The following is a 22,682-nucleotide window of genomic DNA, read 5'->3' on the forward strand; positions in this document are numbered from 1 at the left end:
TTGATGCCCTCTTTGGACAGTAAATCAATATGTAATATGAGTAAAACTAACGATGATGTGTGATATGTACTTTACAAAATGCCAACCTTCTTTTACTTTTGCCCACTTCTCCTACACGTGTCATCTAATTTACTTCAAATTTGACCTGGACCATGTCACATTGTTTGTTCAGATGAAGTCACCAAAGACATCTATGGAGAATGTTTCTGCGTATTATTTCACTTAACTGGACTTGCAACAGAGTAGCGCCAAAATATGAATGGCTTGTTTAACACATTCACTGCCAGCCCAGCAAAAATGCATTATTTGACGTCTTTTTCCGTCAATGGCAGTCAATGACTTAAGATGAGATGTAACCAAAATTGATGGATTTTTAAGCAACATTTGCCTTAAAAAAAAAAAAAAAAAGAAAGAAAAAAGGAGGCTGCAATATAATCACAAAAAATATTGGCACATTGTGTTTAACACATTCACTGCCAGCCCAGCAAAAAGACATTATTTGACGTCCTTTTCCGTCAATGGCAGTCAATGAGTTAAAGACGTATCTTTTGACATAAGTCGTTCCCTCTCAAAAATTACTTGCGTCACACTTGATGAATAGCAGGTGCTCCAAAGAGTAAAATACGTGATTAAAAGCAATTAGAAAGTCTCATTTCCATAATATGTCCCATTTAATTTGATTTCAAGTGCCTTTTCACATGATTAAAATAAACATAATAATTCAGTGGTAATGACATTTAAGCTTTACACAGAACCTTTAAAATTTTAATTGTACCATTTTCATTTTTATGCTCTCAAATTACATTTGTTATCAGGACAAACAGTGGAAATACAGCCAAGTTAATGTTATTCAAATACAATTCAAATATGTTCTGTTCTCTGCTGCTGCATCTACTTTATAGCTGCATCACATAAATGCATTGCATCTTATTCTGCACTCCATACGGCCCTAAAGGGTAAAATTTGGATTTTATATTTTGGCATTTGCATCCACCTGGAGACGTCACATTGCAATATTCCATTTCCCCCCCTCGCTAAAGTGCCGAGGCCACTATTTTAAGAGTGAAATTGCATTGTGCCGCTTTGGAGAAATAAATAGCGACGGCGGTGCATGCATACGTTGGCCGCTGGTAGGAGAAAGAGACATTTATTTCTGTGCACACCCCGAGGTGAAAGCAGCTCAGCTTGTTTTTTTTTTTGTTTTTTTTTGTCATTATCTATGTTCCAAAACACTATTTGTCTTTTGTTGTGTGATCTAACAGCCTGCACAACACAACAATTCAGCTGAGTTTATCATTTTTGTGCATAAAAACATGCAGTTTGTGTAAGGGCTAAAGCATATTTTGTCATCATCTCTTGTCAGTTTTAGTGGAAAGCGGCTCTTGATGCTCTTTGGCCTCTCGTCGTGAACGCACAGGACATGTTCTTTCCACATGGAGTGCATTGGGCAAAGGTCTCACAATTAGGCCAGTGAATTCTGCCCAGAGCGGATCAGACGCAATCCGCTACCATTGGGCCCGCCTGACATTCTGAAGCCACTCAAAAATATCCAATTTACCATCTGTTTGGTGTAATGTAATAACAAAACATGCGGATCGCAGATTTAGAGGCTACAGACAATACTGCATAATGTTTGAACAAAAGCAGCATTTAAAGGCTGTTCTGCTGGATTCTGAACACAGCCACATTCCCAGTTATAAGAGGGTGTGCACACTTATGCAACATTATTTCAATTGTTCATTTTTTACTTTCCCTCTCGAAAAGATTGAGCTTAAATTGTAGTTCACAGTAATAGTGGGAAAGTTTTGTAATTACTTGTCTTGGTCTTATTTTTGGTATCACAAAACCGTGCCATTTAAACAGGGGTGTGTAGACTTTTTATATCCATTGTATAGATGTGCGAATAAGTAATTTATATCAAATGAGGCAGAGATACATTTACATTTGAAGTAGCTGCTTGTCAAATTTATGCACATGCGCGTGCTTTAGAGCTGACAAAATTGATTAATCGACTAGTAATCGATTATCAAATTAATCAACTATTTTAATAATTCAGTAATCGTTTGGAGCCATTTTATTTTTATTTTTTAAAGATTTTCCAAATACTCTGATTTCAGCATTTCAACATTGTAATTGTTCACTGATTTCTGTAGACTTTCGTGAAAGAAGATTGTTCATCATTTTTACCTTGGAAAACAATGACCGCACAACATAGTACATCTACCCCCCAGCCCGCATTTTTTTTTTTTTTAATTACTATACAAATGTTAAGTACAAAATAAACACCAATCATTGGGTAAAAAAACAGTAATCAGAGAAAAAAAAAAAACTTTTATAATACACTTCATTCCAAAACTAAAATTAATCGGATTAGTCGATTAATCGATTGAATAATCGACAGATTATTCAAGTCTAAAAATATCCCATAGTGACAGCATTGTGTGTTTTAATGTCTTCCCATCTGTTGGTGGACTTGGTCTCCCTGCTCTCGAGCCTTTCCTGACCTTGTCATGAGTGTATGCGTGTGTGCGTGCGCATGTCACACTACTTGATCACTCCACTTTCTTATGAAGTGGAGTCATTAAGCAGCGAGCAGGCACAAACGGGTGATTGCGGTGATTTGGCAGAGGTTGCCTGGGCCACGAAGTCCAATCAGAGCCCTTGTTTGACCTCCTCCAGGTCAGCTCCAATCAGCCAAAAGAGAACACACACACACATGGTATACACACGCACAATCACAGTGATCAGCTTCCTATTAGGATTTGCACAAATGTGACCAACTAATCAGCAATATTGTATTGCAAACTTATTTGAAAAAAAGACAATATAATGAGAACAAGGTTTTACTTTTAAATACCATTTCGTATGCAGTGGGAGACTCGAACCCCCCTGCGGAATTCTGTTTTAATTGTCAAGAAAAATATGATGCTATGGCCGCAAACAAATGCAGATTTGGGGGATGTTATTGGAATAAACACCGGGATACAAAGATAGTGTTCTAGTTCATTCCTGGCAAGAAAGGAGATTTTACGGAGCAGATGCAAGGAATGCAGTGCTCAAGGTCTATTGACCAACATCTCACCTGCTATCATACTGATGTCTCATGATAACAAACACATTTGTTCCCAGTTCCTTTAAAAATAAATAAATAAATAGCGCATGAGTAACCTTGTGCTGCTTCACCCATTGGTTTCCTTCACAAGAATCTCACGTGAGATTTTTTTTTTTTTTAATGTCACCACTGAGGGTTAAGAGGGGAAGTTTGATAATACCCAAAGAAAAGGGAATGTAACTTTGTGATGTAAACTGGTGCACATATCTCTGTCCTGGTTGATTTTGCACATTAAATCAATAATAATAATAATAATAATAATAATAATAATAATAATAATAATAATAATAATAATAATTTACTCAGTACACCGCAGCCTAAACAATGTTGTTTTTGGTTTCCCAGATACTATTACAGTGGATGGATGGATGGATGGATGGATGGATGGATGGATGGATGGATGGATGGATGGATGGATGGATGGATGAGGGATGAGGGATGGGTGGACGGGCGGACGGATGGATGATGGATGATTGATGGATGACAAAGATGGAAAGATGGATGATGGATGGATGGATGGATGGATGGATGGATGGATGGATGGATGGATGGATGGACGGACGGACTGTTGGTTGGATGGATGGATGGATGGATGGATGGATGGATGGATGGACTGTTGGATGGATGGATGGATGGATGGATGAGGGATGGAAGGGCGGGCCGATGGTTGATGGATGATGATTGATGGATGACAAAGATGGATGGATGGATAGATGGATGACGGATGAATGATGGATGGATGGATGGATGGATGGATGGATGGATGGATGGATGGATGAGGGATGGGTGATGGATGGACGGGCGGACGGATGGATGATGGATGATTGATGGATGACAAAGATGGAAAGATGGATGATGGATGGATGGATGGATGGACGGACGGACTGTTGGATGGATGGATGGATGGATGGATGGATGGATGGATGGATGGATGGATGGATGGATGGGCGGGCCGATGGTTGATGGATGATGATTGATGGATGACAAAGATGGATGGATGGATAGATGGATGACGGATGAATGATGGATGGATGGATGGATGGATGGATGGATGGATGGATGGATGAGGGATGGGTGATGGATGGACGGGCGGACGGATGGATGATGGATGATTGATGGATGACAAAGATGGAAAGATGGATGATGGATGGATGGATGGATGGATGGATGGATGGATGGACGGACGGACGGACTGTTGGATGGATGGATAGATGGATGGATAGATGGATGGATGAATGACAAAGATGGATAGATGGATGATCGATGAGGGATGAATGATGGATGGATGGATGGACGGATGGATGGATAGATGGATAGATGGATGATGATTGATGGATGGATGGAATAACTACCTAGCTACTATTAGTTATGTTGCTAGCTAGCTAGATGCAAGTCAAATAGATGGACAGGTAAGCTAGCTGGCCAAATAGGCAGACAGACATAAGTGAGGCTCTTCCATCATCAACTGTTTTTCGAAACCATTCCACAAAAGTGCACTGCGGCGCACGGCGCAGAATAGGGACATCCATTGTTGTCACAACTGCTGCACATCAATTCCGTTCTTTGCCGTGTTTAAGGGGTTCACAGAGAACAAGAGAGTGAGGAAAAAAAAATAGAATGATAAAGTGACCAGAATTGAGCCCCAAATTGATCTACACTCTGTTTGTCCCCAAAGAGTTTGGACGGCCGTAATGGAAACAACGGGACGAGCCGGCCGGCGCGGCGCATCGTCTCATCCCGCCGTCTTCTTTTGAAGGAGGAGTTTGTTTCTCAAGGTGATTGTCGGGGTGATAAGGGAGAGGGTGTTATTAAGGGTGACAGCGGAGGGGCTGCGAGGCAGCGGCTGACTGGATAACCTTGCCGCCCGTCCTCGCCTCGCTTCCTTCCAGCGCCGCCGTACCCGACCCGAGCGGCCCTATCTGCCCTGCGTGCCCGCTTTCCTTGCAGCCTGCTTGCAGTCCCGCTCCAAGGCGGTCTCCAAACTGTTGTTACCGCCCGGCAGAAGGAAAACTAAACATGATATCTGACCTTTCCTTTCTGTGTACAAGCGTAACCTTTGCTGATCCACAAGGAGATCGTCGCCAAGATTGTGTTTGTCTTGGGGGGGCGGATTTGTTTTGCCACATTTATTTATGCTCTCCTATTCATAAACAAGCGCAGAGGGGAGAAACAATAATCACATTTGTGCATCATGAAATCAAAATGTCAAAACGGTTGTTAATGTTAGCCAATTTTTATGAGTTTTATCACGTAACACCTTTTGCTGCTTGCATTTGTGTGTGCTAATCATGTGTGCCATTAATGCAGTGTACAGTAGAAACTCTAAAATCAAACACCCCTAAAGTGGTCCTGTTTACTACAGTGGAACCTCCATTTTCATATGCCCTACTTTCAGTTCAATTTGGCTTTTGATGATTTTTTATTTTTTTTTGCTGAAATTTTGTCCCAGTTTTCATGCATCTGCGCAGTTTACCTTACAGCCACATACGCCTGCCCGCACAACTCAGCCAGTCATTTCCTGGAATTGAGCGCCCACACAAAGTTATCCCATGCAGATGATTTAATGAATGCTTTCTTGTAGGGCTTGGTAATGTGTAGTCACGACTCACTGCATTATGGACGTGTCGGCCATTTTTTTTTTATACAGCCACTCTTTTGTTTACTACTCGGATATGCCCCGTCTCTGTGTATTCAGTATAGCAGTAAACTGTTTTTCACATTTAAATGTTCCTGATTTGTTTTGTTTTGTTTTTCTTTTAGCTGTGGTTAAAACAGCGCCTGATGACGCACTTCGGACTCTGGCATGACTCAACCCTCCCCCGCAATAGAACAACTTGAGCACTTTAATTTGCGTCAGAGATTGTGACGCGCAGTTAGCTAGCTAACCATGCCAACGCTCTGAAACTGTATATTCCATTTGGATATTCCACTGGCGTGGTTGCGTTAGAGTGCCTTATTGTTGGCCGTTTGCACGCATGTCACGGGTAGAATCTTGGAATTCAAACCGTCATCACGTTGTCGTTTGAAACTCAAGCAAATCTTGTGATAATAGCATGTAGGTTGAAGTGGAATGGCTGACTAGCATATCACTAACATCAAAATGTATATTTAAACATTGCTTGTAGTTAATAATGGCACCCTACTACTAAAGAATTTACATTATTTCCCCAACTTGGAAGTCAACCAGCATCACTGAGAAGACTTTGCTCCACTATAGATGTTTCCCTGTATTGGCTCAAGAAAAAAAAACAATAAAAGGAAAAAGTACAGAATACTGCACTGAACCACTTACTAAACTCATGACATCATCACTCTGCTTTCTCTTGTTGTTCTTGGCCGTGTCAGCAAGTTTAGCGTTGGCATTATCATTAGTAGTTTGTTAGATAAGGCTAATTGATCTCCACCTCGCCGGTGTATTAGCGAATCGCGCGCGACTCCTTCCACTGACTCTGCATAACTCTTACAGCCTCAGCACAATCTTAGCCTCGGGAGCAACGCACATCCCTGCAGAAATGATTTCATCATCCCGGCCGCTCTGTCTGCTGCTCTCCTGATTTTACATCTACAGTTCTTCACCTGCACCAACATCCCCCACACCGCCCCTCGACAAGACACATGAAAGACTTGCAACTTTAACTCAAATGACTTCTCTTATAGCTTAAAGTTTTTCACTACCTCCAGGGCTTCAGCTACACTTGTAAAGTGCAATTTACTTTAAAGCCAACGTGGTAAATAAGAACGTAAAATGGTAAATGTGCATTTGTTTACAAGCCGAATGAGTTTAGAAGCCAATGAATAGAACGTGCTTGACATTAAAAACAACCTTGTCCGTCTTACAGCATCACACCTTCAAATAAAGTGACTTCAGGAGGTAGTGCACACAAGTCTGCATTTGCGCTAACATGATGATGATTACCTGGTTGCTCGATCACTATTTTTCAGCAACTTCCAAAAAAATGAAAGACTCTCAAACAATATATACCTCCATCCATCCATCTATGTCCATCATGCTTATCCACATGAGGGTCAGAGGTTTGGATTGGTTGCTAGCCAAACGCTGAAATTCAGAGTGCACTAAAAATGGAGTGCAGGTGCGCGCAATAGGCACTGAGCAAGATGCGAGGGTTGTGACCGAACGGGGGAAAGAAACGCCATTCACCAATTGTGTACCGTGGCTACCTCTCAATTTTTATTTATTTATTTATTTTTGGTATTTGCGGTTTAGTAGCTCTAGGTCTGGTGCTTTTCTGTACAATAATTCGAGCTGACTGGACAATGCGACATTGTATACGTTTGTTTTGACCAATCACGGCCATGGGTGAAAATTTCATGTTCGTTCTTGCCTAAAGGGGGAAAGCATGAACATCTTACCAGCTAGAAATGCACGAAGCGCCCCTCGGTGTTCAACATTCAACAAGGAAACGGTGAGTAATTCTGCGAGAACAGAATTAATTGCAGCGTCCATTCGTCCATGTTAGGTTTGTTTGTTAGCTCCGGAGTTGGTGCTGGCTTCCTGGTTTTGTCACAGTTGCATATCCCGCCCCCAAACCCAATGTCGGTCTGCGATTGGTCCGAACCACTTGAACGGCGGTTATCGGCGGGAGAGATACAAGACGTCTCCGGAGTTTGTGAACTCACAACAAACACCAGACTCCGAGTAAAAACATTAAGAGCTGGAATTTACTGCTTATGCCACTCATTTTGAAGCAACCGCTTGCGCTAATGTCCTTATATTTCAAGGTATCCGTGTATACAGCCCTCGCAAAAGATCTGGTTTATATGTTATGTTGCTACTTAAATTAGTATAATAAAATTAAAGGATCCGACGAAGTCATTTTATTTGCGAGAGGTCTGACAGCAGCAAGAAAACAGATGCAAAGTGGAGACTGTGGATTATAACAATGCTGAATCCAGAGCTGGAGTTGACAGGGTAAGCTAACGTTAGCAAGATTGTTTACATTCTTATTTCTGTCCGTCTATCTTCAAAGCTTAAGTCCATACTTGTGGCAGTTGTTTATAGCATCCATAAAGCCCTCCAGGAAACCCCAACAAACAAGGTGCTACAAAATGTATCCTGTAGATCAGGACCTGATTTTGGCAATGGAAATGAGTCAATAAACGAGTAAATCAGTGACAAAATGTCAAGTAGAAAAGGAGATTAAATGACCTGACCATCCTGGGACTGTTCGTTGGAGTTATCAGACTTTTCCGGTCCTGTTTGAGTATTGTTTCTGTGAGTATCAGAGGGGATTTGGACGAAGGGTCCGCCGCCTGCCTTGGCGTTAGGATTAGCTCGGCCTGATCCAGACAACCTCTGAACATGCTCCCTGTTATTTGGAATCTCTCCATTTGTGCCCAGCCAAGCACATTGTGACTGGTAATCTATAGTTTTCTTGTGTCCAAAGGGAGAAGAACTACTGTTCAGCATTTTGCTTTTTGCATCCCCCCACCCCCGCTCGCCTACCACCCCTCCTCCCCGGTTGATGTTTCAGCCACACTTTCCTCCACTTTATTTTGCTCTCCATCTTTCTCAACCTCAATGTCTCGGAACAAATTCTCCTCCTTCGCCTCTCGACTCTCGCCAATCTGTCTGTTTCGTCATTCTTTCTTTTTTCTTCTAACTATCCCTCTGCCTTTCCACCGGTGGGGAGATCAGTGGAGCTTAGAGGCCTTCCTGCCTGCTTCATTACTGAGATTTGTCTCTCTAAGAAAGGAGAACACCACTGATGTTTAATACATGGACCACTCTGTTGTCTTTTATGCCAGATAAATTCATCATCAAAAAACAGAGCACTGAACAGCAATCGAGCATGTAGCCTGGTGCTCTCTCGATCTAGAGGCTCCTTTTTTTTTTCCCCCAGCCCCCTTGTACTCACTCTACATTTTAACTTATTGGATCTCGCTCTGCTTCTCCCGCTTCCGTCACATCTCAGTGAAGTCGAAAGAAACAAAACAATTCATTGTCCTTCGGTTGGAGTAAACACACAAACACAATACAACGCTGCTTATTGGCTTACAAAACTTAAAACAGATACTGGTTTGTATTATTTACAATACATTCTCAGTGCTGAACACGTTCCCGTGTGACGCACGGATTCCGATTACCGTGTAATGCGACCACCCCACTGAGCATGTGCGTTTTTGCATGCGAGATGTAAGGTATGTTTGCCCGTTTGTCCTGTCTGTGTGGGCTGCTGAGTGGGTGGCAGGCCTGCCTCTATAATGCCATCACCTGTTTCTAATCCAGGCCACCTTGGTGGGCTGCGGCTCCGGCTGTGCTCAGCAAGCCTGCTGCAAAACCAACTGAGTCTCATCTGACAGAGACCATGCTGGTCCTCTCTCCTCACTGAACCATCCTTTGGCTCAAATCCTGATCATTTTGAGTTAAATATGAGCAAGACGGAGTAGAAAGGTTGCTGATATTCAGTCGGTATGTTCCTTGTCTGGATGAGGATGATCTTAGATCCCCTTTGAACAGCACATATAGTAACTAGTGGCATTTCCCTTCACCCAGACTGTCAAGGATCATCATTCTAAACAGCGTTCCGTAAGAAATCTGAACCAACATCTTTGGGGAAAGAAGGATGAGGTTCAATGTCAGGTCACAAGCTACTTTTTCTATGCCTTGAAAAAGAGACCAAATGATTTAATATAAAAGATATTTGAAGAAACCAAGCTCAGTGGTAACTCCAGTTCTTGTAGTCTGCTACTTTTCAAACAGTCTTCTTCAGACGGTCAAGAATCATTATTCTGTTCTATCCCAAAGACTCTTGAGGACATCTGACCCAACATCTCATAAAGATGGTGTAAAGTAGCTGAGGTTCAACATGAGGTCGATAGTTACTGTATGTGTTCCTTATCTTGACTTCACCAAGCTCAGATTACCTTCAAAACAGATGATTTCACACGGAATATTGCCAAGGAAGTTGAGATAAATGGTCAAAACAGTAGCTCCAGATCCTTCACATAGCGTGCTACCAGTAGCAATTTCAAGCACTCTTCTCCAAATAGTCAAGCAACATAATATAAACATCTCTAGAGAACCTCTGTCTTGACATCTGAGAAAGATCACTAAAGGTAGCTGAGGTTTGAGATCAGGTTGCTAGCGACTGTACACGTCCCTTCTTCGTGTTCGAACCTTCGAACTTCGATCCCAATGTCAAGGCAAACAAACCAAATGATTTCATGCAAATACATTCCAAGATGGTCAAAGTAGTTGAAGTCATAAGCCAAATCAGTGAGTCAAAGACCCTGTTAAGTGCTCTCCCAGATACCATTCTCAAACTACTCTTTCGACTTTCAGGGACACACATTCACTGAGGACAGTTGACCCAAGAAATTAGCTGAGGTCAAATCACAAGCATTGTGTAGTTTTTTTCTTCTTATAACTTCAGTTTAATTTATCTAGTGAAGTATAGAACCCTGAGGGGTTTTCAAGACATGTGAACAGTGGAAAAACGTTAAGTCAATACATGCGCCTTTAAAGGACAATCGGACACAATTTAACACAGTAATGAGGTCGTGCATGTACGAGTGCGCGCAGCGTGTACGAGCGTGCAGTTTGTTTTTGGCCACAGGTGGCAGTGGCGATTTGAAATTTTCATCCATCCATTTTCTTGACCGCTTATTCCTCGCAAGCCTATCTCAGCTGGCTTTGGGCAGTAGGCGGGGTACACCCTGGACCAGTTGCCAGCCAATCGCAGGGCACACAGAGACGAACAACCATCCACACCCACAAGCACACCTAGGGACGATTCAGAGTGCCCAATAAACCTGCATGCATGTCTTTGGAATGTGGGAGGAGACCAGAGTACCCGGAGAAGACCCACGCAGGCACGGGGAGAACATGCAAACTCCACCCAGGAAGGCTGGAGCCTGGACTCGAACCGGAGTCCTCAGAACTGGGAGGTGGACGTGCTAACCACTCATTCACCATGCCGCCCAGATTTGAAATTTTAAATCCTCCATATAGTAGCTTTAATTTTGGGGGATCGGTGATCGGCCAATCCCCTAAAAAAAACTGAAAATTTCCACAAATCTCATCTCCCTCCTCAACAGTCTAGAAAAAGTCAGCCACTGTCCTCTTCTCCTGAGATGACGAAGGCTTTTCATTTTTATTTGAGAGAACTGCTTCATGCACAATTAAAACAACCCCTTTGTATTATTTCACAGATATTGTTCAATGTTTTCCAATAAAACAAGATTGGAACACTGAAGGTGTATGCGACTTGTTAAGAAAAAAAATTGGGATTGGGTTTTTAAGAGAACGGGCATCGGTGATCGGAGGGAATATAGTGATTGGTTCACCCCTAATCTTTAATAATCTTAAAACTCTCAGGGGCTGTTACAACAAATTACATGAGTTAGCAAGTTTTAATGAGCACTTGCGCTTTGTATTTGACATAAGGCAAGTGAGAAACACACTGCTGGTTTCTTTTACTCTGCATCGGAGGTCATTTTCTGACTGTGGTCACCATTATCTGTCATATTTTTCCCACAAAACATGATCATCTCATCGTCATTTGCAGGATAAGAGAGATTGTCTGGACTAAAACAAGATGTGAAAACAAGACATTCTAATCAAAATGTCCAGATGCAAGGACGGGGTGGGATAGTGATGGCGGCGAGCAAAGCGTTTACGGGGAAATCAAAGCGGCTGGAGCTGATTTCTCCAGGGTGCGGACGCCGAGCCCTCTGAGGAGGCTCTGAACAGCCCTTCAAAACTGAAATATCAGCAGCAGTCAGTGCCGGTCGTCAGTGCCACGTGTGATGGAAAATCAATCTAGCTCATGTCCATCTGAGGGGAAAACGTTTGTGGCAGGTCCCTTTTGCCTCCTTGCAGCACCCCCACCCCACCTCATCCCGGCAACACAACAACAGCGCCCCTCGATGGTTCGCATCATTGGTGACGGCGACACATGCAACTATGGCGGCTCAATGTGAAACGTCTGTTGTTCTGCTAGATTAGGTCGGTGATTGGCCATTAATATTCATTACACAGTGTGTCTTTGTTAAGCAGCAGCAGGGGCTGACAGAGTGTTTGGATGAATTTACTCTAGCGTACATTTTCCCTTTGATTTTGTAGGAGACAGCACACTCTGAGGCTTCTGTGTAGCGCGATGTGGTTCGCTAGTTTGTTTTTTGGTGTCAGATTAAGGGGAAGCCAGGGGGATCCCCCAGAATGAAAACAGCTCTGTTTGAATTAAATGTCTTGGGGCGATGAAATATTAAGGGGACTCTGTTGGAAGAATTTTGCTTTCATCCTAAGCACGTATTGTTGGCTCTGTTTGATGCCTGACGACAGGTCGTTTCAGTTTTAAATGCATCACTAAGCGGAGAAGCATCGTGGCCTGTGTGGTCTGGCTTCTGAGACGTCCTGGAGGAGCCGAAGTCCAGCAGGTATAAAAAAAAAAAAAAAACACAGTGGAAAGGTCTTCCCTAATGAAGGTGCTCTCAACTTTCCTCCCCTTAATGAGATTATGGCACTAATTAGTATAACGTGATGCACTGAGGAATAGGTTGCCCCTATTGGACCAGAAGAGTGGCCCAGAGAGAGGAGGCCAGACTGCCTCTATCCCAGGTGTCTCTCCCTCAAGTGCACATAGGATGTAATTAATTCAGCACTTCCTTAGTGGTAGAAAATGCTGCTAAGTGAAAGTCAATAGAATCAAATCACACGCAAAAAAATTCGGCAAGGATCCGTCTTTACAGGTCACTTATTGCATCCTGATCTCTAAGAAAGGACTCGCTCATAGCGAGAAAACACATCTACATACGTTTGAACAGCAAAGCTAAGGCATCCAAAAGTAGGCCATGAGGAGCATAGACAGTCTCACATAAGCATGAGTTTCTTCAGGGTAGTCATGGCCACACTAACCGAGACCAAGACATTATCAAGACTAGAGAATATTGAGACTGAGACCAGGCCAACATTTTTGAAGGTCGAGAGCATTTTCGAGACCAAGTCCGAGCTCGAAAACTACAAGGAAGCTACATGCAAGTGATATTTTTTTAATGTTGCGATATCAGCATCATTGGCAAAATATTGTGATCATATGTCGATGATGATTGGTGTTGCTCGCTTAAGTATGGTGGAGCTTGACAAAATGCTGTCTGGTGATTGGTCAACACAGACGTGGTACTTCAGTATTAGCGAGACTGGAACGTAAATAAAACCAACGTGTTTCACAAGAATGAATTACAATTATATCACCACATTTATAGCGGTGAACTTTGCCCCTTTGGGATGTCCACAGATCATTACACTCTTATAAACAGTTGGGTCAAAAATAACCCAATTTGGGCCAAAAATGGGCCAATCCACTACTGGGTCAATTTGACTCAACTTTCTGGGTTGTTTTTCACAAAATAACCCCAAAAAAATTGCATCATTTTGTATAAAACAAACAAAGACAATTGGGTCAATTTGTAAAAAAACAAAACCCCAAATTTAAGAAAGTTAGGACAAATTCACCCGAGTAGTGGATCTGTCCAGTTTTGACCCAAATTGGGGTATTTTTGACCAACTGTTTCTAAAGTGATGCCTACTGTACATACACTCTACACTCTAAAACAGTTGGGTCAAAAATAACCCAAAAAGTTGGGTCTGTTATCAGAGTGGATTGTTAGAACATAACTTTTGCGCAGAATTTCCACCCCAACATATTTAGGGATGAGCTTTCAAACTATACCACCTTCTACAACAAATAAGGATGTAGGTTATGGATCCTTATTGTTTGAAATACCTTTTCAACCAAATGCCATACATAGACACTTTCCACTCCTACATTTCTCCAACTAGACCCTCGGAATCCTTCCACCATGTCAGAACGTACCCAAGCCAGGATTTTGGCCATTTCGGCAGTCCGTGGCTCGTTAGCGCTGATGGTCCCTGCGGCGCTGCTCTGACTTGCTCATTTAAGATGATGTGCAACCCTCAGGTCTGCCCCCGGCGCTCGTTCCTTCCTCAGCGGGGTCTTCAGGCCGGCCGGTAAGTGGACACCGCGCCGACTGACCGGCGCGTCTTGGGAACTCTCAAAGTGGCCGCTCGCGAGCAGGTAAAGAGGCAGCTGAGTGTCATTGTTAATGTGGACACACGGCAGCACAATGGCTAAATCGATGGAGCTATAGGGGACATCAATCTTTGGCTTGTCTAATCACTCCTATTACACGGTGAGTGAAGGTAAGGAAGCGAGGAAGCAACGGAGGCAGTTTCTCTGTGAGCTTTATTGGCCTTCCCAACAACTCTCTACCGGCTTGTCCTGTCCTTTGAAGCCTTGTTTGACAGGCAGCCAAGTGGCCAGCCATCCTAATTCACACCAAATCGGCAGAGGTTTTGAGGTAAAGCCTCAGAAGTGCAACGCGGCAGCTGTATGCACTTGGCATCGCTCGTGCATTTCTATCCCGCCTCTTTTTCACTTCCAAACTTCTCTCTCGCTTTCTCTCTCGGTGCCTCAAAACATTGTTCCTTTTTTTAAAACAACAAAAGCAGACTGCTCTGTTCAAGAGAAGTATGCAGAGGGGGAAAAAACAGCAATATTTCTCAACTTCTTGAAGGACGCCTCCTCATTCCATTAACATATATGCGCGCCTGGGAGTAAATACATTCTTCCAAAAACAGGAGCGATCAAAGGCGACAGAATTAAGCCCGAGTAATGAGGATCTTGGCGAGCGCCCTGCAAATTTATTGATTGTTTGCCAAGCTGTGCGCACTCCCATCTCTCCCTCTGCGCTGTTTACACTCATGTTTCGAACGCACACACAACCTGAAAGGCGCGAGGGTTTTAACAGGGCATCTTGCACGCCCATAACTCCACTATTGAGCGTAATCACCGTCTAATTCACAGCGCGACGATAATAATGCACTTGGCATAGGGAACAGGAAGAGAGGCTTGGTCAACAGGAAAGTCCATCGCAGCTTTACATCGCCGCAATAAGACAGACTCTTTAATTCTTTACGACCTCATTGCGGGCACGAACGCAATGAGTGAATCTCAGTGGGTTTCCGTGGATTACAAATCCTTAAAAAAAAAGGGATATTTTCTGTCATAAATGTATGAAAGAAGTAGCTAAAGAAAGATGACATGGATTTCATTTTGGCTTGTGTTAAATATGGATGTTGATGCATTTCAATTTGGTAGACAAGGACAAGGACTTAAAATCAGATTGAGTAAAAAAATGTCCAATGGGAGCAGACTAGATCAGAGGGAAAGTGTGAAAGGAATTAGCCCAAAATGCGCCAACAACTTGAATGTCAAACAGCAGACTGAACTTCGCCAAGGCCGAATAATCCTAATTTGGCACCAAAGTGTCAACAGCAATTTACTCAACGCCAGTCTATATTTGTACAAACACATTTTGAAATAATTGCACATACTGCTGGTATCTTGCTGTTCACGCCAGGTGAAGGCAGAGTCAAAAACAAAATAAAAAAAGACTATTTTAACAAAACACTGACAACCAGGAAATAGACAAGGAGAACACAAATGGGTAATTCTCTGCCAAATCACCCCTAAAATAAAAATCCCCAAAATTTTGACTTGAAGCTTGACCCAGTAGTAGATGGAAGGGTTCAAAGCAAGACAGCCACGCCTCTTTTTGCGGAAAATGTGAAAATTCAGCAGGCCGTAGCTCTCAAATCTGTGCTCTGATTTAACTCAAATTTGATATTTAGTGTTGTGCCGTCACTATCAACGAGTGCACCAAGTTTCGTTCACATCAAAATCTGCTTGATCTAACCACTGGGTGGTTTGTCACCCATAACTCCTGGAACAAACAGACACAAACAACAGTGCTCAGCAATCCTGTCACCTTCTCCCTGAATGTTATATTCCTTTTTCAAACAATACATGACCACTCTTAATACCACCTAATTCTGCCCATCAATCAAACAAGCAGCAACAAAAACTTCCTTGAGCTGAGGTCAAAAATTAGGTTCTTACCTCCACGGCTCTCACTGTCGGCCGGTTTCACCTGGATGGGGCGAGTCATCTGTACGAAAGGAGACAAGAAAGATGATGTTAGTGCTGTTGGTCCACTCCAACGGCGTTAACATCTTGTCGTCCATTTTAATAACTTTGTTAAAAATACAGATCGACGTATCATTGACACTATTTGTTTTTCCATCGAAGCTGCCTGGAGAGCCTGCAAGGCAGTCTTAGTGAGAGGTTGAAGGGGGAGATTGAGTGGGGAAGAGAAGAAGCAGCCCTAATAAAGGTGCATCCCGCATCAGGACGAGCAAGAGGAGGATCAATTGGGGCCTATCGATCCCGGGCCCTTGGGCCGCCAGAGAGTGTCTGTCTGGCTGGGAAGGGATTCTACGGTGAGGACCGAGGAGGCTCACTCTAATCCACTGGACCCGATAAGAATGGCATTGCCTGGATTAGAGACCTCCGTCGCCAGGGCCTTTGTGTCAATCTGTTGGCCTCTCACACGTTCTCCTGCCGCATGTTATTTTGTTGTTGCTCAAGCTCAACAAAAGTAAAAGTTATAACGGTCAACAAAGGTGGAAAAAGTGCTCACATGCTGTACGTAGAAGTACAGATACGTCGAATGATGCTTAAGAACTAGCATTTCCTCGACTGTGACGTCACAAATCATTCTTGCAAGTCAACGATATCAAACAAAATGATTTAACTCATTTGCTCCCAATAACGTGTAAATACGTTTTTTCATGTTTTAAGTGTCCCAAAAACGTATTAATACTTTTTTTTTTTTTTTTATGCGAGAGCATACAGAAGGCAGCCTCTCAACTGCAAAGAACGATTGCAGAAATGGTAGTTATTACACAAACGGCCAGCAGGTGGCAGGAGAGCAAAGGAGATCAACCAGGGCCATATAGGGAAAAAAAAAAGCTAAATTACTTGGAATTTTGAATAGATTTTTGAAAACTGATGAAACTTGGCTAAATCTTCTAATGCTAATTGCTGCAAAACGGAAACAGATAGAAACATACTTTTTTTCTGATGAAAGAAGAGAATTTAATCTTTCTTTTGGTAGGTATCATGCTTTTACAGCAATAGAACACAATATTCTGTGGACCTTGCAAAATCAGTCAAAATCCAGTAAAACAGCCGGGAGCGAACGGGATTGCTTCTGTGAAAATGGCTGGGAGTGAATGAGTTAATGATTTGATTTTGTATTGAGAATCTACCATAAGGAGCCATGGTGTTTTAACTCAGCACACTGTTTTAGTTGTCATCTTTCCTATTTTACCCGCGAACTAGCTGATATTGAATCAATAGTGCTTTCGCTGGTGGCAGTCAAGTAAATATTGCATTAGGTACATGATATTTACAGTAAATAAATGTATAAAAAAAACACTTATTGGCCACAAATCAAAATCTAATGAAAAACATGTAAATAAGGTGGTTCACACTTTCTTGTGCCACATGATCTTATATTCTTACACTGTCGCACAAACTAATTCATTACAAAGTGTTAGTTTGTAAACTTGAAACCAAGCGTGATAGTCTCCCAAACTATAGGGGGCAGTGAAGAGCGTCTACGGCATATGAACAACACTCCACCACAATAGAAGTAGGGAACTTTAAAAACTAAATAAAATCAAATAAAAATCAACAACAACAGTTTACAGGAACATTACAAATATAAGGGTGTAAAAATATATGTTTACCAGACATTTTACAAAATAAATGACAACAAAGAATTAGGAAATAAGATTTACAATTCAAAAGTTATCCACTTAATTTCTCTGAACTGTCATATTTGAAGGATGAAAAATGGTGGCAAATCTATGCATTTGCATATATTTATGAAAAATGTCACCGCAAATGCTTTGATGTCATTGTGAGCCGTTTGTAAACACATCCTTTTACCTCGCCGCCCCTTGTTACAAGCAGAGAGAAACATTAACGAGCGACTGCGGGCTCGTAAGTGTCCTTAATAGCGAGCCATTACTACGGATGTGCATTGTTGACATGGGCATTATTGTAAGTCGGCTTTAAACATTTTTAAATGTTACTGTGATGACTGCGAAAAGGCAGATTGACATTTGCGTCACTTAAAGGCCTGCCAGCCTGCTTCTTATAGTTCTGAAACAATAATCCCAGTTCAAACCATATGACAACAACAAAAAAAATGTTCTTGTATATTTTGTCTGATTGTCATCATGTTAAGTTACCAAGCAGGGCTGAGAAAAAGGTCAGATTTTAAGACAGGGCAGTCCAATAAAAGCCTGTCATGTTCAAGGAGAAACACCATAATGGGATTTTAAAATGTCTTAATAACATGCTGATATATGGGGGAGAGGCGCGGGCCTTATTCATTAAGTGCTAAACGTATCCATTTTCACCTTGAGGAAGAGAGTAACCTTCCCTCGCTGAAATTATTCCATAAATGTACCCGTCGTAAATAATAACTAGCAGTGGATAAGTCTTTGTAGGAAAACAGGGAGGGTTGTTATGCTTGCGAGGGTTGCGCTTTTGAACCCCCCTCCCGATCTATATGTTCTTCCTTCCCATCATAGAGCAAAATAACTAATGCTCGCTAGATTTCGGCGTCAAACGCGTCAGTGTCAAACGCACTTGTACTCCAACAGAAGCGCCCGTGAACCGCGGCAAAAACGTCCTCAAGACAAGAATCACATCCACGGGAAAAATCTTTGGATTCGCCTTTTGAAATGTCACACGGACAAAAAGACGCCTCGGTGGAGCCGGTTGACTTTTTGCTCAGACGCGCGATGGAGGAGGCCAAATCCGTCGCCGCGCTATGATCTCAGCCGTCTCTGCGGGGCGCCGGAGTGTGGGAGGCAGCTCGCTCCAAAGCTAGTTACTGCTCACTCTCCAACATAGCGGCTTAATGGCCTATTTATGTGCCCGAAAGCTATGCACGATAGTCCTTAACTGCCATTACCGATGGCTTTCGGTTTGTTCCGTCTCTCCACCCCAAAGCCACAGTGCGGGACTTTCAAAAATAAATGAACGTCTGTTATATCCAAGCTGCTAACAAATGCATACAACGCTAATTAATGCCTGCCACTGATAAGAGGTACAGGGCTTATTTGCCGCTTTCTGATTGGACGCCTCCTGAACTTGCTTGGCAAATTAGGTGTCATGTTTTTAACGGTGTCAACTGTGAGATTTAATTCAACCCCAACAGCTCATGTACTGTATTAAATTAATAGCCAATTTTCACCATAATTATAGGTTTAATAATTAATTTTAATTACACTGGTCTGCTCATCCCATGCTACATTTTCTTGCTGACCTTTAACTTTCTCTGAAGAGCAACACAATCAGGGCAATTAACTCTTTTCCTGCCAAGAACGATAATTAACGTTAACGGAAATCCCAACGAGTTCTGCCAATAACGTTAATTGTCGTCAACTGTGTTTTTGTTTTTTTTTCCCCAATGGGCATCGCAACATCTTGTGCAGCTCTGGTTTCATGAATGAGATGAAAACATAAAAAAATAAAATAAATAAATAAATCACCCACCCTGGCCAGCAGATGGCAGCATTGTATCTCTTTTCAATTGGGTCCCGTGGCTCAAATTACATGAAAACATGGTGGATCTTAGGAAATACGTTTTGCGGGATACTAAGGAAAAAATATTAGCGTCAAAGTCACTGTTGTGCAGAAAATGTATCATTTCACAAAAAGCTTTTTTTTTTTTCCTCATTGTTTTTCCATTATAGCTTGCTGTCACTCAAATTACCTATTTTCAAATGGTGATATTAAAGAAGGGAATAAGGTAGAATCATACTGTTTGTTTCTAATGAGAGAATGGAATCCAATCCTTCATATGGCATCCAATATTTTGTTTGCCTTAAAAGATGAGTCTTTTTGGATAAGGTTTGGCATTGAACGAGTTAACTAATCAGTCTGTCCTGATCAGAAGCAAATCTATTGATTGATTCAGTACAATGCACGTCTAAAAAGTCAACATTATGAAAAATGTTACATGACAACTTTCTTTTTTATTTATTTTTTTAATCCAGTCAGTTGGTGCCGCACTGCGGTACACTGTACACTGCCGCTCAGTGCAAACAAGGATACAGTAAAAGTTTTCTTCTGTATTCTTTGGGTTGACTATAAAGGCTGTGTATGAGGATAACCTTGAGGTTTGAAAGGCAAGACAAAAACATGCATACATCCATTTTCTGGCGCGCTCGTCCAAGAGTTGCCGGCGAGCTGGAGCTGAACTGAGTAACCTACGTACCGTCCAAGACAAAAATATACAAGTACAATTGTTATATTGAAAAACAAGGAATATGTAACAATATGCTGAGTCATAAACATGTGGACGTAAACGCAAAATGACTCATTTTGAAGCAGCAGTTTCAAATGAGTTACAAGTCTAATTTCAAGTTTTGAGCGAAAACTCTCTCTTGCCACACGTTGCTGCCGCTTTCAGGCCTCTGGAAAATCTATAACTCCATATGCCTTTATTGAGCCGCCCCATTTGCTCAGTTAAGCCTCCAGTCAGTTGAATTAAAGCTCTTAGCACTTGCGTGCTGCTGTTTTATATGAAGGGTGTGCTAGAAAACCTTGGGCCAACAGTACGTAATGTACTGTGCACATGGCAGGAATATGTGCTCATCCGCTGTTGGGTTCTCGCTACTTGAGTTTCAAGACGGAGGGTCAGATAATAGTGTGGCTGAAATATCGTAATGGGGCTGCGTTTACCTAAAAAGCCCCTTTTGACAAAGGAGTAATACTTACTGTATTACAAGAATTAAGTTGTAATTTTGTGAGGGAGAAAAAGTCTACATATCCGAGAATAATACAGTTAGTTAGCCTAATAGCGTAATTGCCTTTCAGAAAAAGGAAAAAAAAAACTGAAGATTTACCTTGATTCAACATTTGTTAAAATAACCTGGAAAAGTGGGTCAGATAATGGATGGATTGATGAAGTAATTTAATTTGCTTATTGTATATAATTAATTTGTTTTTGTTATTTAGATGTATATATATACATATATATATATATATATATATACATATATATACATATATATATATATATATATATATATATATATATATATATATATATATATATATACATATTTATTTATTTATTTTATTTATACACTTACTTACATATGTTTAATATGTTATTTTTTTAAGTTTTTTTTTTTTTTTACAAACCTCTTTGAGAACCAACCTTTATTATATATATATATATATATATATATATATATATATATATATATATATATATATATATATATATATATATATATATATATATATGGTCATTTATATTATATATATTTTTTAACAAGCTGAAGAATACATAATAATAATAATAATAATAATAATAATAATAATAATAATAATAATAATTAGGGCTGTACGATATTGGAAAACGCGATATGCGATATAGTTGCTGAATATAGCGATATATATATTGCGATACTTAAAGAAACTACATTTTTATTATCTAATGACATGTTTTTGTATGCATCAAAATAAGCAAACTCAATCTAATCTTAGTTAATTAATTGTAATGACCTCTCGATAATGGTCAACTATTGGATGGCGGGGCACATTTTAGTTAGCGGCTGACTGGACAAATTCAGATAAAAGCATAAAATTCCATATGTAAATTATTGCATGTCTTTGCGATATGCATATTGCATGGGCCAATATCGCGATATTGATTTTTTTTCGCTATATTGTGCAGCCCTAATAATAATACAGTAAAAAAAAATATATATATATATATGGATTGATCCACCCAATACCTCACACCTTTCTCAACTGAGCTGTTGTACCACTCAATATTTTTATTTTTTATTTTATTTTTATTATTATTATTAATTCAGTCTCTGGTGTAATAATCTTATTTATTGATTCATTGAATTTTTATTTTTTATTTTATTATTATTATTATTATTATTATTATTATTATTAATTCAATCTCTGGTGTAATAATCTTATTTATTGATTGATTGAAATATTTTTTTTTTATTTTATTATCTGTTCTTATTGCTGCTGGATATGTACATTTCGCAGAGGGAGCCATCCAAAGGGATTAATAAAGTGTAAGTCTCAGTCTACTACCATTACTAGGAATGGGCGAGATCGGTCCAATAACAGCCTTATTTCAAAGTATCGGTACTCGGGATGGCAGCCAATCGTCCATTTCATGATCAAGAATTTGAAATTAGAATAATAGAAAATTGCCTTAAATGTCATGTAATTAAAATAAATGCCATATTAGGATATATAGGCCTAAAAGATGAGGGGGATGTAACCAAAGAGCCCGAAAGCAACCGATGAAGAAGAGACGGTGAGGCACAGGTGGGAAGGACATGGAGGCTGGCAAGACTGGACACGGCGAACACGGCGGCGCTGACAAGGACGAGACAGCTGGAAGTACTAATCAGACAGGAGACGAGACATCGGCTGACAATGGGGGAGAATCACCAAAGCCCATCACAATCAAAGCCTTTGTTCAAAAAAGGAAATGTGACCATTTGAAATGGGAATATGACTGTAATACTGCGTTCCCACTGCAACACGTCATTAAAAAAAAAGAGGAGAAAAAAAGGCAGTCAAGCAAGTTTCGGGTTGTGTAACGACTTCTCATAGTAAAAGTC

The 22,682-nt window shown here is 41.1% G+C and overlaps 1 protein-coding gene across 1 annotated transcript in view; it reads right to left on the reverse strand.

Moving 5' to 3' along the window:
• The window catches only part of celf5a (cugbp, Elav-like family member 5a), a 276,124-nt gene that overhangs the window by 114,086 nt on the left and 139,356 nt on the right, over window positions 1-22,682 (reverse strand). Inside the window, exon 3 of the mRNA XM_077533281.1 lies at window positions 16,054-16,102. Within this exon, the coding sequence (XP_077389407.1) occupies window positions 16,054-16,102 (49 nt within the window). The remainder of the gene's footprint in view (window positions 1-16,053; window positions 16,103-22,682) is intronic.

This window comes from Festucalex cinctus, chromosome 10 (genome assembly GCF_051991245.1).
Source record: "Festucalex cinctus isolate MCC-2025b chromosome 10, RoL_Fcin_1.0, whole genome shotgun sequence".
NCBI lineage: Eukaryota > Metazoa > Chordata > Actinopteri > Syngnathiformes > Syngnathidae > Festucalex > Festucalex cinctus.